Source organism: Canis lupus, chromosome 4, assembly GCF_011100685.1.
Source record: "Canis lupus familiaris isolate Mischka breed German Shepherd chromosome 4, alternate assembly UU_Cfam_GSD_1.0, whole genome shotgun sequence".
Taxonomy (NCBI): domain Eukaryota; kingdom Metazoa; phylum Chordata; class Mammalia; order Carnivora; family Canidae; genus Canis; species Canis lupus.
The window spans coordinates 82483401-82496441 of NC_049225.1; the positions used below are offsets into that span (position 1 = coordinate 82483401).

The 13041-nt window shown below is 39.5% G+C and overlaps 1 protein-coding gene across 1 annotated transcript; it reads right to left on the reverse strand.

The window, feature by feature from the left end:
* Nucleotides 1–2186: 2186 nt before the first annotated feature.
* LOC479379 (glucose-6-phosphate isomerase-like) lies at nucleotides 2187–12270 on the reverse strand. The gene is given in 3 exon segments (XM_038535475.1): nucleotides 2187–2981; nucleotides 2984–4229; nucleotides 12181–12270. Coding segments are annotated over 3 exon segments (1857 nt in total). The 3' UTR covers nucleotides 2187–2460.
* Between the last annotated feature and the right edge of the window lie 771 nt (nucleotides 12271–13041).

Here is a 13041-nt window from a genome sequence, read left to right on the forward strand (position 1 = left end):
CAGGCTGTCAGAAGAGGAAGGACATTCTGGGCAATAGCGGTTGTTAGCATGCCTGAGACACAGGCTTGAAAATGTATTGTGCGTTTAGAGAAATTTAAAAGTAGACTACTGATGATTCATTGAGTTAAGCGTGAGAAACGTTTGAAAAAAAACAGAATTGCATGTTCTTTTCATACAATTTCTTCACTCACTTATTTAAGAAGTCTTCGTTATGTACCAACTATGAGCCAGGAACTGGAAAATGTTTGGGGGAGGGATCAAATAATGAACAAAGCAAACACAGATTATTCTCATAGAACCTATATTGGACCTATATATGGATGGGAGAGTTTATTTAAAAATCTATATAAAGTGTAGAAGGACTATTGTGGAGATAGTACCTGGTCTGGTTATTTGTTGCTGCAAAACAAACTTCTCTCAAGCTTTGTGGTTAAAAAACAATATTGTTGTTATTATTACTTGCTTGTTTGTCAGACTTGGTTCAAGTAAGTGGTTCTCTTCATGCAACTGCCATCAGATGCTGCTTGGGCTACGACATTGGAGGGCGCAACTGAGTGGTTGTTGGGTTGATTCGCTGGAACTGTTGACAAGCACACAAATGTGCAGCCTCTCCATGCGGCTTGGCCTCCTCACAGCATTGGATACTGGGTTCTGAGAGCGAATTTTCCAAAAAAACAGGAAGCAGTGCCTTTGGGTCATTGACGTCGTGAACTGCCCAGATTCAAAGGAACTGGAGGGTATTATGCTGAGTGAAATAAGTCAATCGGAGAAGGACAAACAGTATATGGTCTCATTCTTTTGGGGAATATAAAAAATAGTGAAAGGGAATAAAGGGGAAAGGAGAAAAATTGAGTGGGAAATATCAGAAAGGGAGACAGAACATGAGAGATTCCTAACTCTGAGAAACGAACTAGAGGTGGTAGAAAAGGAGGTGGGCGGGCGGTGGGGGTGACTGGGTGACGGGCACTGAGGGGGGCACTTGATGGGATGAGCACTGGGTGTTATTCTATATGTTGGCAAATTGAACACCAATAAAAAATAAATTAAAAAATAATAAAATAATAAAAGGAAATATCTACTTTAGAAAAGGGAACTCTGCTCCATTAATCATATATTTACTATCCAAATGAGGTTACTTTGATAAGGAAAGAGGGCAGTTTTCTACACATTCCTAGTTTCACACCTAACTTCTAATTCCTCATACTTTTGACTGCCTTTGCCATCTAGTGGCTTAGTGTGTCAAGGGCCACAGCAACACAGGCTGATGATATCAAGTGGCACAAAAGAAAGTAGCTCCACCCTTACTGCAAGATAGAAGATATCCTTGACCATTTGTAACTGAGCATTTCCTTTAGTCTCATGCTCTACACAGGCTGACCTTGAAAGGGAAGTGTGAGTTAGGTTGTTTTTAGAATCCAGAAAGGAGAAGTGCTGCTACTAGACATTTTCCAGTAATAATCTGTTTATTTAACATGCATTTCAGTCACTACTCAATGAATACCTGGAAGAAACTGAAAATAAAACTTAAATGTTCTTTTAAACCCATCCAGGTTATTTTAATATAAATATCAAAATAATACTGCATTAAAAAAAAAAAGACAAATTTGGGAAAATGTTAAGCTGGTCAGGAAGCTGGGAAAATAGGCATAGACTGGGCCATCCTGGGCCACCCAGAATATGGCCACCCTAAAGGATAGATGTAGGGCTAAAAGAATGCACAGGGAAGCTACTTCAATTTAATGGAGGGTATAGAAGGATTTTCTGGCGAGCTAAGCATTTTTAACTTTATCCTCAGGCTATGTACAATTCAAGCATGAAAATACAAAATCAGATCGGCATTTCAAAATCATAACCATATAAATTTAGGGAAGGTATTGGAGTGAGTATACACTGAGTCATAAAAGAACAATGAGGAAGCTATAACTATTTTCAAAATTATTAGATGGAGAGAAAATAAAATGTTAGCTGTAAGGATGGATTAATAGAATTTTATTTGACCAAAATCTACAATGAAGAATTAGACATAATTACCAAACTTTTAGAGTGGTGTTATCATATCACCTTTAAAATAATTTAGTTTTAAGGTCACTTACAATTGAATGAATGATAACATTAGAAAATTCCAGCTTTTCTCGATCAGAGAATTAAGATCCAACTTCCTTGCAAAATCTTTTTTTTTTTTTTTTTTTTCCTTTGTGGCATCTTTATTTTTCTATCTGTTACACGAACAAAGCGAACACGGTCAGAAATATCAGCTGCACTGGAACACTTCAGCCAATCGTAAAACAGAGGGCACATGGACATGGATGGGCAGGGGTGGCAAGTTCCAGACCGGCTTCCCCCAAAGGGCTTGTGCTCCAAGCCCGCAACCAGAGGGTGCTCTGGGAAAGACTGTGCAGCGCATCTCTGGTGAGGAGAGACAAGGACCAGTTACAACAGGGACTGCAGCCGGGCATGAGTTTATTGGCTTCTGGCCTCACGCTCCTGCTTGATGAAGTTGATTAGCCCGTTCGTGGAAGAGTCGTGAGAGGTGACTGGGCTGCTGCCATCAAGTTCAGGCTCAATTTTCTTGGCCAGCTGCTTTCCCAGCTCCACCCCCCACTGGTCAAAGCTGCTGATGTCCCAGATGACACCCTGAACGGAGATCTTGTGCTCGTACATGGCGATCAAGGCTCCCAGAATGAATGGCGTGAGCTTGGTGAACACAATAGAGTTTGTTGGGCGATTTCCTTCAAAGACCTTGTGCGGCAACAGCTTCTCTAAGTCCTCTGGACTCTTTCCTGCGGCCTGCAGCTCCTTCCGGGCCTCCTCTGTCGACTTCCCCTTCATCAGGGCCTCAGTTTGGGCCAAAAAGTTGGCCGGGAGGATCTTGTGATGCAAACCCTTCCTTAGCGGGTGCTGGGTCTGGACCGGGATGCGGAAGTCACAGGGTATCATCTTGGTGCCTTGGTGGATGAGCTGATAGAAGGCGTGCTGGCCTTGGTCCCTGGCTCCCCCCACACGATGGGGACCCGTCTGGTGTCCACACGAGTGCGGGACTTGGTGATGCACTTCCCGTTGGACCCCATGTCACCCTGCTGGAAGTAGGCAGCAAAGCGGTGCAGGTACTGGTCGTAGGGCAGCACGGCCTGCGTCTCACACCCAAAGCAGTTGAGGTACCAGGTGCCCAGCAGAGCCAGCAGGACAGGGGCGTTCTTCTCCAGGGGCGTCGTACGGAAGTGCTGGTCCATCCAGTGAGCCCCTGAGAGCAGCTGCTCGACGTTGTCAAATCCCACGTGCGGTGCAATGGAGAGTCCAATGGCTGACCACAGCGAGTAGCGTCCTCCCACCCAATCCCGGGACTCGAACATGTTCTGAGGGTCAATCCCAAACTCCTTCACTTTGGTCGCGTTGGTAGACAGGGCGACAAAGCGCTTCGCGACTGCAGAAGGATCCTTGGCCGACAGGAGAAACCCTCCCTTCGCCGTCTCCGCATTTGTAATGGTCTCCTGGGTGGTAAAGGTCTTGGGGGCAATGATGACCAGAGAGGACTCAGGGTTCAGGGCGGCCGGGGTGTTGGAAATGTGGGTCCCGTCGGTGTTGGAGGCAAACCAGACCCGGGGTCCTCCTGAAGAGTACGGCTTAAGGGCTTCAGTCACCATGAGGGGCCCCAGCGCAGAGCCACCAATGCCGATGTTAATGACGCCCGTGATGGGCTTGCCCGAGTACCCCTTCCACTCTCCGCTGCGGACGCGCTGGCGGGAAGACTTCACCTTCTCCAGGACCCTGTTGCCCTCCGGCATCACATCCGTGCCATCCACCAGAACGGGTGTGTTTGACCGGTTCCGCAGGGCCACATGCAGCACCGCCCGATCCTCCGCGAGGTTGATCTTCTCGCCCCTGATGCGCTCCCGGGCAGCCTCCACACCCCTGCACTTGGCCAGGTCCACCAGCATCTGCATCACGGTGTCGGTCACCAGGTTCTCGGAGTGATCCACCAGAATACGCCCATGGTTGGTGTTCAGGTTCAAGCTGAAGCGGTCGAAGCGTTCCCTGTCCCCCTCGAAAAGGCGGCGCAGGTTGAGGTCAGAGCCCTGCTCGCGATGCCTCTTCTGCAGCTTCTGGAACCGCGGGTTCTGGGCGAGCGCGGCCACGGCGAGGGCAGCGGGGCGCACGGGCTCCGACCGGCTCGCGGGAGGAAGAGGGGCGGGCGGCGCGGCTGGCGGGGGCCTCGAGCAAGGCCGCAAAATCTTTTTATGAACTTAACATTTGAGATAACTCAACAATATTTTTTTTTTTATCAGAGCTATTTCTGAAAAGTCAAATAGAATCATTTCAGCAAGAAGTTCTAATAGAATACATATATTCTGGAAACTTTGGTACCAGAGGGACTGTCTCAACTGAGATCAGAGTACTGTGTTTTAAGGACTTTCATATAAAAAACAGTCTAAGACATTAGAAAGACTGATGGTTCCTCCTTATTCTCTTAAGACAATCATTCTCTATTGGAGGGAGGATGATTTTGATTAATTTATATTTTTAACTCAATGTGTTAGATATAAGGAAATCTAAACCTTTCCTTCTTGGAAAGAAGGTTGGTGCACAAATGCACACATATTGTTTCTTAACAATTTATAAGAGAGAGTATACAGTAGTTGAGAGAAAAGCTAAAATAACAAGAATCAGCAGCGAGGAACAGATGTCAGAAAGTTTGTAAATGATAAAGTCATTATCTTAGAATCTGTAGCTATAATCATGCCAACTTGTAATTTGCAGTGTTCCTCAAATAATCTTGCCATGGGGTATCATAGGCTTTTTACAAGTAAGTTCCCCTACTTAAAATTAGAATCATGGCATCCAATTCTTATCTCCACTATGCCTTAGTCTAGAACCTGAACCATGTGCATGTATTATAAGTGGGAATCATCCTCTAGCTGCTTACCCTTGGTCATCTTTCCTTATCCAAGGGAAATCCACCAAATGTTTTCTTTTCTACTCTTTTGATATAAATATATTGATCCATTCCTCTCTACCTATTCCTATTCACTTTCCCGAACATCTGCAATTTCTTGTCTGAATTACTAGTAATACCCTCCCTAAGCAATGTCTTCTCCCCACATATGTTATCCATGTAAATTTTATCTTGTCTCTGACCTGTTTTAACTCTTCAATGGCCTCCCAGTCCTTGCCTCGTAGAATGGATTTGAAATCCTTACAAAAAAAAAAAAAAAAAAATTGTTAAGGCCCTTCTCTCTGGCAGTAAGATGTTGACTTCAATCTCTTTGCTTATCTCTTCAGCTTCATGGCCTTAATTCATGGCTCAGATGGGGCAATTCCATTCCTGCCTAGGGAAACTCATATGCACTCTCCTCTCCACTGGAAATAAACTTCTGTACCATCTATCCGTGCCCAGGAAACTTCATTCACTCTAAGGTCTCAGATGAAATGTCACTTCTTCGAAAAATTCTTTTGTCAACTTTTGACCAGTGTAGAAACAATGATACTCCTGTGTCAGTCAATGATGCAATAGAAAATGTCTCTGATGAAAATATGGTCAGGAAAATTGAGGAATCAAATTTAATGGACTCATAAAAATGTGCCGATGCTTCCCTTCTCTATTTGGAGTAGGGGCCTGTGTTCAGCAAGCACTGATATTTTTGTTTTCTTTTTAATGACGATATACAAAAGTTAGTGAAAAATGAGAATGAAAATAACAAAAGTTGAACATATGGAAGTCCTAGTTCAGATAAGGCGACACTAAGTGTTTCGTGGCTTTGCGACAACTGGTTTGGGAATAGAACTCAATGTTAACCACAAAGTTATGGTGTTCGCTTAGGTGAAAGTGGCACCTAAAACTGCCATCCTGAGTAAAGCTTGGCTTCTAACACCATACAGATGTCTCTTCATTGGTTTTGCTGCTCCTCCTCATGGTGGATGTTTTGTCAACCAGAGAAGCAATGTATATGTGTAATAAAGGCTGGCTCACAGAAATTAATAGCACAGGTTAAAGTAACCTAATTAATAGTTGACTTTTCAAAGTCAAAAATAATCCACTAACATCAGATTAAGGTAAAGTCTATACTTCATATGTGTTAATGTCATAGTGAGTATCCAGTTGTTGTACATGAATAGCCAAAACCTATCCCAATAGTACATTAAAATTTCAAGTATTTCTGCAGAATATAAAGAAATTTGATTGACCAAAGAGAAGAATATTCTTTTTTTTCTTCTGAAGAATATTCTTTTCGGATTTTTTTTCCTGGTCTTTCAATATATTTGAGATTACTAAATCGATATATTTGATATATAGAAAAGATCAATCATCTATGATTATTAGTAAAATTTTGACAATATTTTCATCAATTGTCCTTGATTGACTAATTTCATTGTTTAAATATAGCAGAATGATCCTGCTTTTCAAGTTGGACAGGAAGTGGATCATTTGTTTAATTAAATATTCATCACTCAATTAACACAAACTGTAGTATGAGCCATACATAGGTCATATACCACAAATGTTCAGTACTTCATAAAATATCTGACAAGATTATGATTGTTATCTTTTTAATACCTCAAATGTCCTATAGGAGAGGTTTGCGTATATACACAAAATCACCGAAGTATGATTATCATGCTTAATAAAAGGAAGTGACTATAAAAGTGCTTCTACAAAGATTGCTTATAGTACTGTGTTTTACAAGAACTAAAAAAGAAGAAAAAATATCCCATAAACGTATACTATGCTGTATTACCATGAGATAACAGCCCCCATCTCTTGAGAGTTACAAAGTTGCATAATGCACTTTCACTGAGCATGTGATTTGTGATTTTCTTTTAATGGATGGAATATGGCAAAGATAGTGAGATGCCATTCTTGGGATGGCATTACCATACACACAGGTAGCTGGCAACTCATTTTAGAGACTCCCCTTGTAGGTTTACTTTAGTGGCTATGTTGGCCAAGCCTGTGTGTCAGGGAACTGCAGAAGTCTTTAGGAATGTCTCTCTAACATCTGAAAGTGGCTTCCAGCCAAAAGGTAGCAAGAAGCTGAGACTGTCGCTCATAGGTCCCAGAGAATATGTTCTGCTAGCCACTTAGATGAACTTGAAGGGAATTCTTCCTAAATTGAGCCTCTACATATGAATGGATTCCAGTTGAAACCTTGATGGAAGGCCTGTGAGACCCTGAGCAGAGGACTCAGCTAGGCTTTGCCCAGGCTCTTGACCCACAGAAAACATAGAACAATAAACCTGTGTTGTTTTAAGCCACTGTATCTGTGGCAATCTGTTATACTGCAATAGAAAGCTAAAATCATAGAGAAAGAAGGAAAGAGTAAGTCTGAAATCCTTCAGGATGGATTATCTTGATGATGTATAAACCGGAGAAAAACATTGTGTCCCCAATGGGAATGTTAAGCTTCTTTAAGACACAGTACATAGTTAAGAGCTAAAGATGATTTATCTGTGTCCTATTAAGCCAGGAACATACAGCACACAAGGAGATTTACCAGCTGACACTGGCTCAGATACCAAACGAGAGATCTGAGAAGATACCGAGGGCCGGAAGTAGAATTAAAGGTCTCTATCTTCATCTTTATGTGGTTAGTCCACTCCTTCTGAAATAATTCAGAATTTCTTTTGATTGCTTTGGCATCACATATCAGCGCCCTGGATGATGTCCATAAAACACTTCGATCATCACTGTGTCATAATTTTAGAGCAAGGGACTCTGTGTTACACAGCCTGAATTTGAAGCCTAGGTCTTCCATGTTCTAAAAGTATAAATAAGCTGACTTTTCCAACTTCACTTGTCTATCTTCCCACCAGGGATACCAACAGTCCCTACTACTAAAGGATCTGTTAAGAATTAAGTGAGTTGGGATGCCTGGTGGGTGGGTCAGCAGTTGAGCATCTGTCTTTGGTTCAGGGCTTGATCCTGGGGTCCAAGATCGAGTCCTGCACCAGCCTCCTTGCAGGGATCCTGCTTCTCCCACTGCCTATGTCTCTGCCCCCTCCCCCCGTGTCTCTCATGAATAAATAAATACAATCTTAGAAAAAAATAAGCAAGTTGAAAGATATTAAAACAACAACAACAACCCACAGAACACAGACCAGCTCAGAGATACAGAAGGGAGATTACCTCGTTGGCATCCAGCCTGAGACCCTTTCAGAAAGACAGGTGATGGTATTCATAATTATCTGGGGTCACATGAGAACTGAAACTATTCTAAGCCAAAAAGAAAGATATATACATTCACCTATTCTGAGTTATTAATGTGTTTTGTGCTATTAATTTCTGTGATCCAGCCTTTATTACACATATTCATTCAAAAATCCAGGGCTTCTCTGTACCTGACACCGATATGTGTTAGTGATACAGTAGTCTTCAAAACATAGAAACTCTGCTTTTGTCATGGGATAGTGATAGACTTCAATACTTGTGCAAATTATTTATTTATGCTTTGTAATGATTTTACAAATAAATTTTGGCAATTAGGAGGTTATTTTTATCTTCTGTTTTCTACCCTTTTCCAGTTTTCTGGGTAAAAGAAGGTTTTTTAAAATTATTTATAGTAAGGAGTTTCTCCCACAGAATTCATATAAGGTCTTTAAAGTAATTTGCTAAAAAAAAAAATAAAAAATAAAGTAATTTGCTTGTTGTTAACAATGGCAAAAGGGAATAAGATTGTGCACAATGATTAGGCACACAAAACAAAAACTGCACAAATGACAAAAATGAAGTAAAATGAAATTAATAAACTAATTTGCATTAACAATTTAAAGCTCCAAGTTTTAAGTAATCATGAGTTTTAATCTGTTTTTAAGCGTTGTGTGCCTAATGTATTACAAGAAATAAAATGCTAATTAAATGGGAAACTATGTGTCTTCTTTCACAAAATAGAGCTTTAAAATCATTATAGTGGATTTGTTTACTCTTGAGTCATGAAATTTACAGGACTGATTCCAGCGTGTGGTTAAAAAATATCTATTTGAATGAAAGGCAGGTTAGTTATTAGTGCTGATAGGATATTGAACCATTTATATGGACATGCATCTAGATTTTAAAAATATTTTGATTGTAATTAATATAATGAGCTTAGATTGCAGTAACAGCATTTGAATTAGACGGTTATAAATGTATAGTGATCTTACAAGATTTAAGAATTATACAACAGCATACTCTTTTGCCAGTCAAATTGGGGAATGCAAAAACAAACACAAAACAAAATAATCTGAATTATTTTACCTTTTTTTTTTTAAGATTTTATTTATCCATGAGACACAGAGAGAGAGAGAGAGAGGCAGAGACACAGGCAGAGGGAGAAGCATGCTCCATGCAGGGAGCCCGATGTGGGACTCAATCCTGGGTCTCCAGGATCACGCCCTGGGCTGAAGGTGGCGCTAAACCACTGAGCCACCCAGGCTGCCCTTACTATTTTTGTTTTGTTTTGTTTTGTTTTGTTTTTAACAGTTGGTACATTGTACAAATCTCCAGCAATAATCATAGAACTGGAAAACTTTCATATCATTGCACTTGTGATAGAGACATTTCTTGTGTCAGTCTTGAAGGGAACTTCATAGATAAATAGTAGATGCTAGAAAATCTAGCAGCCTGACATTAACTCTAGTCCTTAAAAAGCTTGTTCTTAGCCATCTTACACATATCTTGAGAGGTAGAGAATTACAAGCTCTGTGAATGAAATGTGTGCACATGTGTGAGTGCATGTGTGTTGAGTGAGGGTCATGAAATAGAAAGGTTAAGGGATGAAACTAAGTAATAATCTAGGAAGTTATTTATTCGTTTTATTCTGAAGCCTGATTGGGAGTGGGTAAGCAATGAGCAATGGCACCCAGGGAACATACAAGGTAAATATTAATGTACAAAAGTCAATGGAATTTTTTTCTTCAGGACGGAATGAATGTCTGGAATCCATCACGACTATAGTCTTACATTGGCTCCTATCCATCAAGAATAGGACAAGAGCAGTTGAAAGTTCCACTGCAGGAGTTTGGGAACCGAGGTGGGGGGCACTCCTGTTCTAAGATTCCTCAGGTTATAACCCTTATTAAATAAAAAACAGCAACGTATTCTAGAAACTATGTTCATACCTTCATTTTCATCAAAAAATAAAACAGCATTTCATCATCCTTAATTTATTGAGAATGTAAATTTAAGAATTTTCCCTAGGCTGTATTTCTCACTTCCTAGAAGAAATTGGAAAAGTCATTTACTTTTCTGTGCACTTCAACCAAACTATTTGTCAGGAGGAGGAATATTCATCTTTCTCTCCCAGGTACTTGGCTTAATTTATATTAGTACAGAACTTTTCATTTTATATCATATTTCATATAAAAATATCAAGCTTTTATTTCATCTTCATGCACTTCCTGTCAATTGCTTCCCTGTTTTATTTCATAGTAACATTTTTAGGATCAGCGCCATTGTGATCTCTGAAAAAAAAAAATAGCTTTCAAGAGTGTATATCAATAGAGAACCTTTTTTGTTTTGTTTTGTTTTACTTTTTGCAGTCAGTGAATGTGAATTAAATGTATATATTTCCGACATTACATATAACATTTCAGACATCTCTAAACCTCATTTTTAAATAGTTGGAAAAGTTACATGTAGATTTAAAAATTATTTTCAAATAACTAGGCTCAAATACTATTGTTTGACAATCCTATAGGCCTTACAGTTCTCTCCAACAAACTTCAAAAAGCAGTACTTTAGAATATATCCTAGTAAAGATTAATGCATTTTTAAAATTCCCAAGTGGAATAAATATGACATATATATTTGCTATTTCATTTCATTTTTAAATTTTTAAAAATTTTTTTATTTAATTAATTTATTTGAGAAAGAGAGGGAGAGAGCAGAAGCCGTGGAGAGGGACAAGCAGGCTGCCCATGAAGCAAGCAGGAAGACCAATGTGGGTCTCGATCCCAGGACCCTGGGATCATGACCTGAGCGGAAGGCGACTGCCTAACTAACTGAGCCCCCCAGGTGCCCCACTATTTCATTTTACTCTTGTACAAACTGTAAATGATTATAATTTTGGACACCACTCATATTCCATGCTTTATAAAATAAACTCTAAGCAATGTGTGCTTATAAGCCAGAGTAATCATACATTTACACAAAGACACAATCCAAGACATCATTTTACCTCAGGTTATAAGAGTATTAATGGGTAAATCTCCTTTCTACTGCAAAGATATTTTATATATCATTTATACCACAAGGTAACACCATAACAACTTCTGTTGATTAACAAGATAATGACATAACATTAACTGTTAAAAGGAAGACTGTAAATCATAGTATTCATACTTTCTGCTTACCTTCATTACAGTTAAGACTTGCCACGAAATATTTACAATTCCAAATTGAGGGAAAAATGTATACAACAGGAATTTGATAACACACATTATTTTAATGATAAAAGAGCATAGTTTTCTGTTCATAGTTACATTGCAAAATAATGCTTAGAAACAAATGACAGTATTAGGAAAAACAATGTTTCAAAAACACATGATCTAGTTCTTAGTTCTAAAATAAATTTCGAACCATAACTAACAAATTATACAGAAGAAAATTACCTTAGCTTCTAACATCTGATATATACTGATATATTATCTAGTATTGATAATAAGGAAAACTAAACAGATCCAATATCTAAAAAAGATTACAAAATTAACTACAGATTATTCTTGACTGGGGTAATTAGACTCACCCTTAGTAGGACTATGATACTTCATTCTACGTCTAAGATTTGCATCCTACATATAATTATTCATAAACCAAGTCCATACTTTTTTGTTCATTTGTTTTAGGTCAAGGGGTCATACATAGCTTGCTTCTCATGAAACCACAGGTGTGGGTTGAGGGCCAGGTGATAATGAAGCACACGACATATTCATGAGAGTTTGGACCACCTGCTCGGACAATTTGATGGGATCTTAGGACCGGCTAGAGCCTGATTTCATACATTCCATTCCCAGCCAATTATGGAGTCCAGAGGAATAACATGACTTTATCACTTTCTGGATCAGCTAACACCCAGTTCTTTAAGCAGAGTTGAGAGGAAAGGCCTGTTTACATGGTTCCCCATCATCAAGAGAACCCTTCAAGGACACAGTTTGAAACCATTTTTCTTCCAATTCTTAGAGACCAGACAATGATTTTCTTGTTAGGCTTACCAGAGCTCCTGTACTACATTTGTAATGTCGATCCATTTGTAATCGTCGAAGCTGCTTGAGCACAATAGGATCAGAGAAGTTAAAAGGCATAATTGGTGGAGAGGCTTGCACTGCAGGCTGTACTACCAGCAAGTACTTATGGGTCTGATCCCCACTCAAGAGCAGTAGCCTATGGGGCCTATGGACATTCTAAGTAAGTGGTTCAAAGCAACATACATGTGCTAAATGTCATCTCTATAAGCTGAAAAGGCTCAGCAATTATTTAGCTTCTTTCTGAGGAGCTATATTCCTAAATTTTCTCTGGGACATTTCCCAGTCTCCTAGCAGACATACTGTCATCCTGAGTTATACACACATTTGCCGCTTCTTGCTTGTGAGCCCCAATCAATGTGACATTATCAACTGAATGGAGCCGCGTGATATCTTGTGCAATATCCAAAGATCAAAATAACAGTGAATCTGATCATGATGAGGATTTCTAGAACAAAGCAACCCTGAGCATAGATGACAAAATTGTACTGATGTTTTTATAATGTAAGAATACCTAAGTTCTATTTGATAAAAAGGGGGAAAAAGGCTTTTGTACACCAGGAAACAAAGGTTTGGTTGACCGAGTCCTCTAAAGAGAAAATAACTAGCACATTATGTGGAACTGAAGTCAACACCTGATAAAAATAACAATGAAGCATGTTCATGTATTAATATCTGTTTTTCTTTAAAAGTCAAATAGAAAAATTCAGAGAAAGTAAAAGGAAGGCCACTTTTACATTTTTCATGTCTTTGAGGGTAGTAATGATATTTGCAAGCTGTCAATTATGTTACATTGCCTTTGGTTTATTATTTTGCAGGAAAGAAAAATTC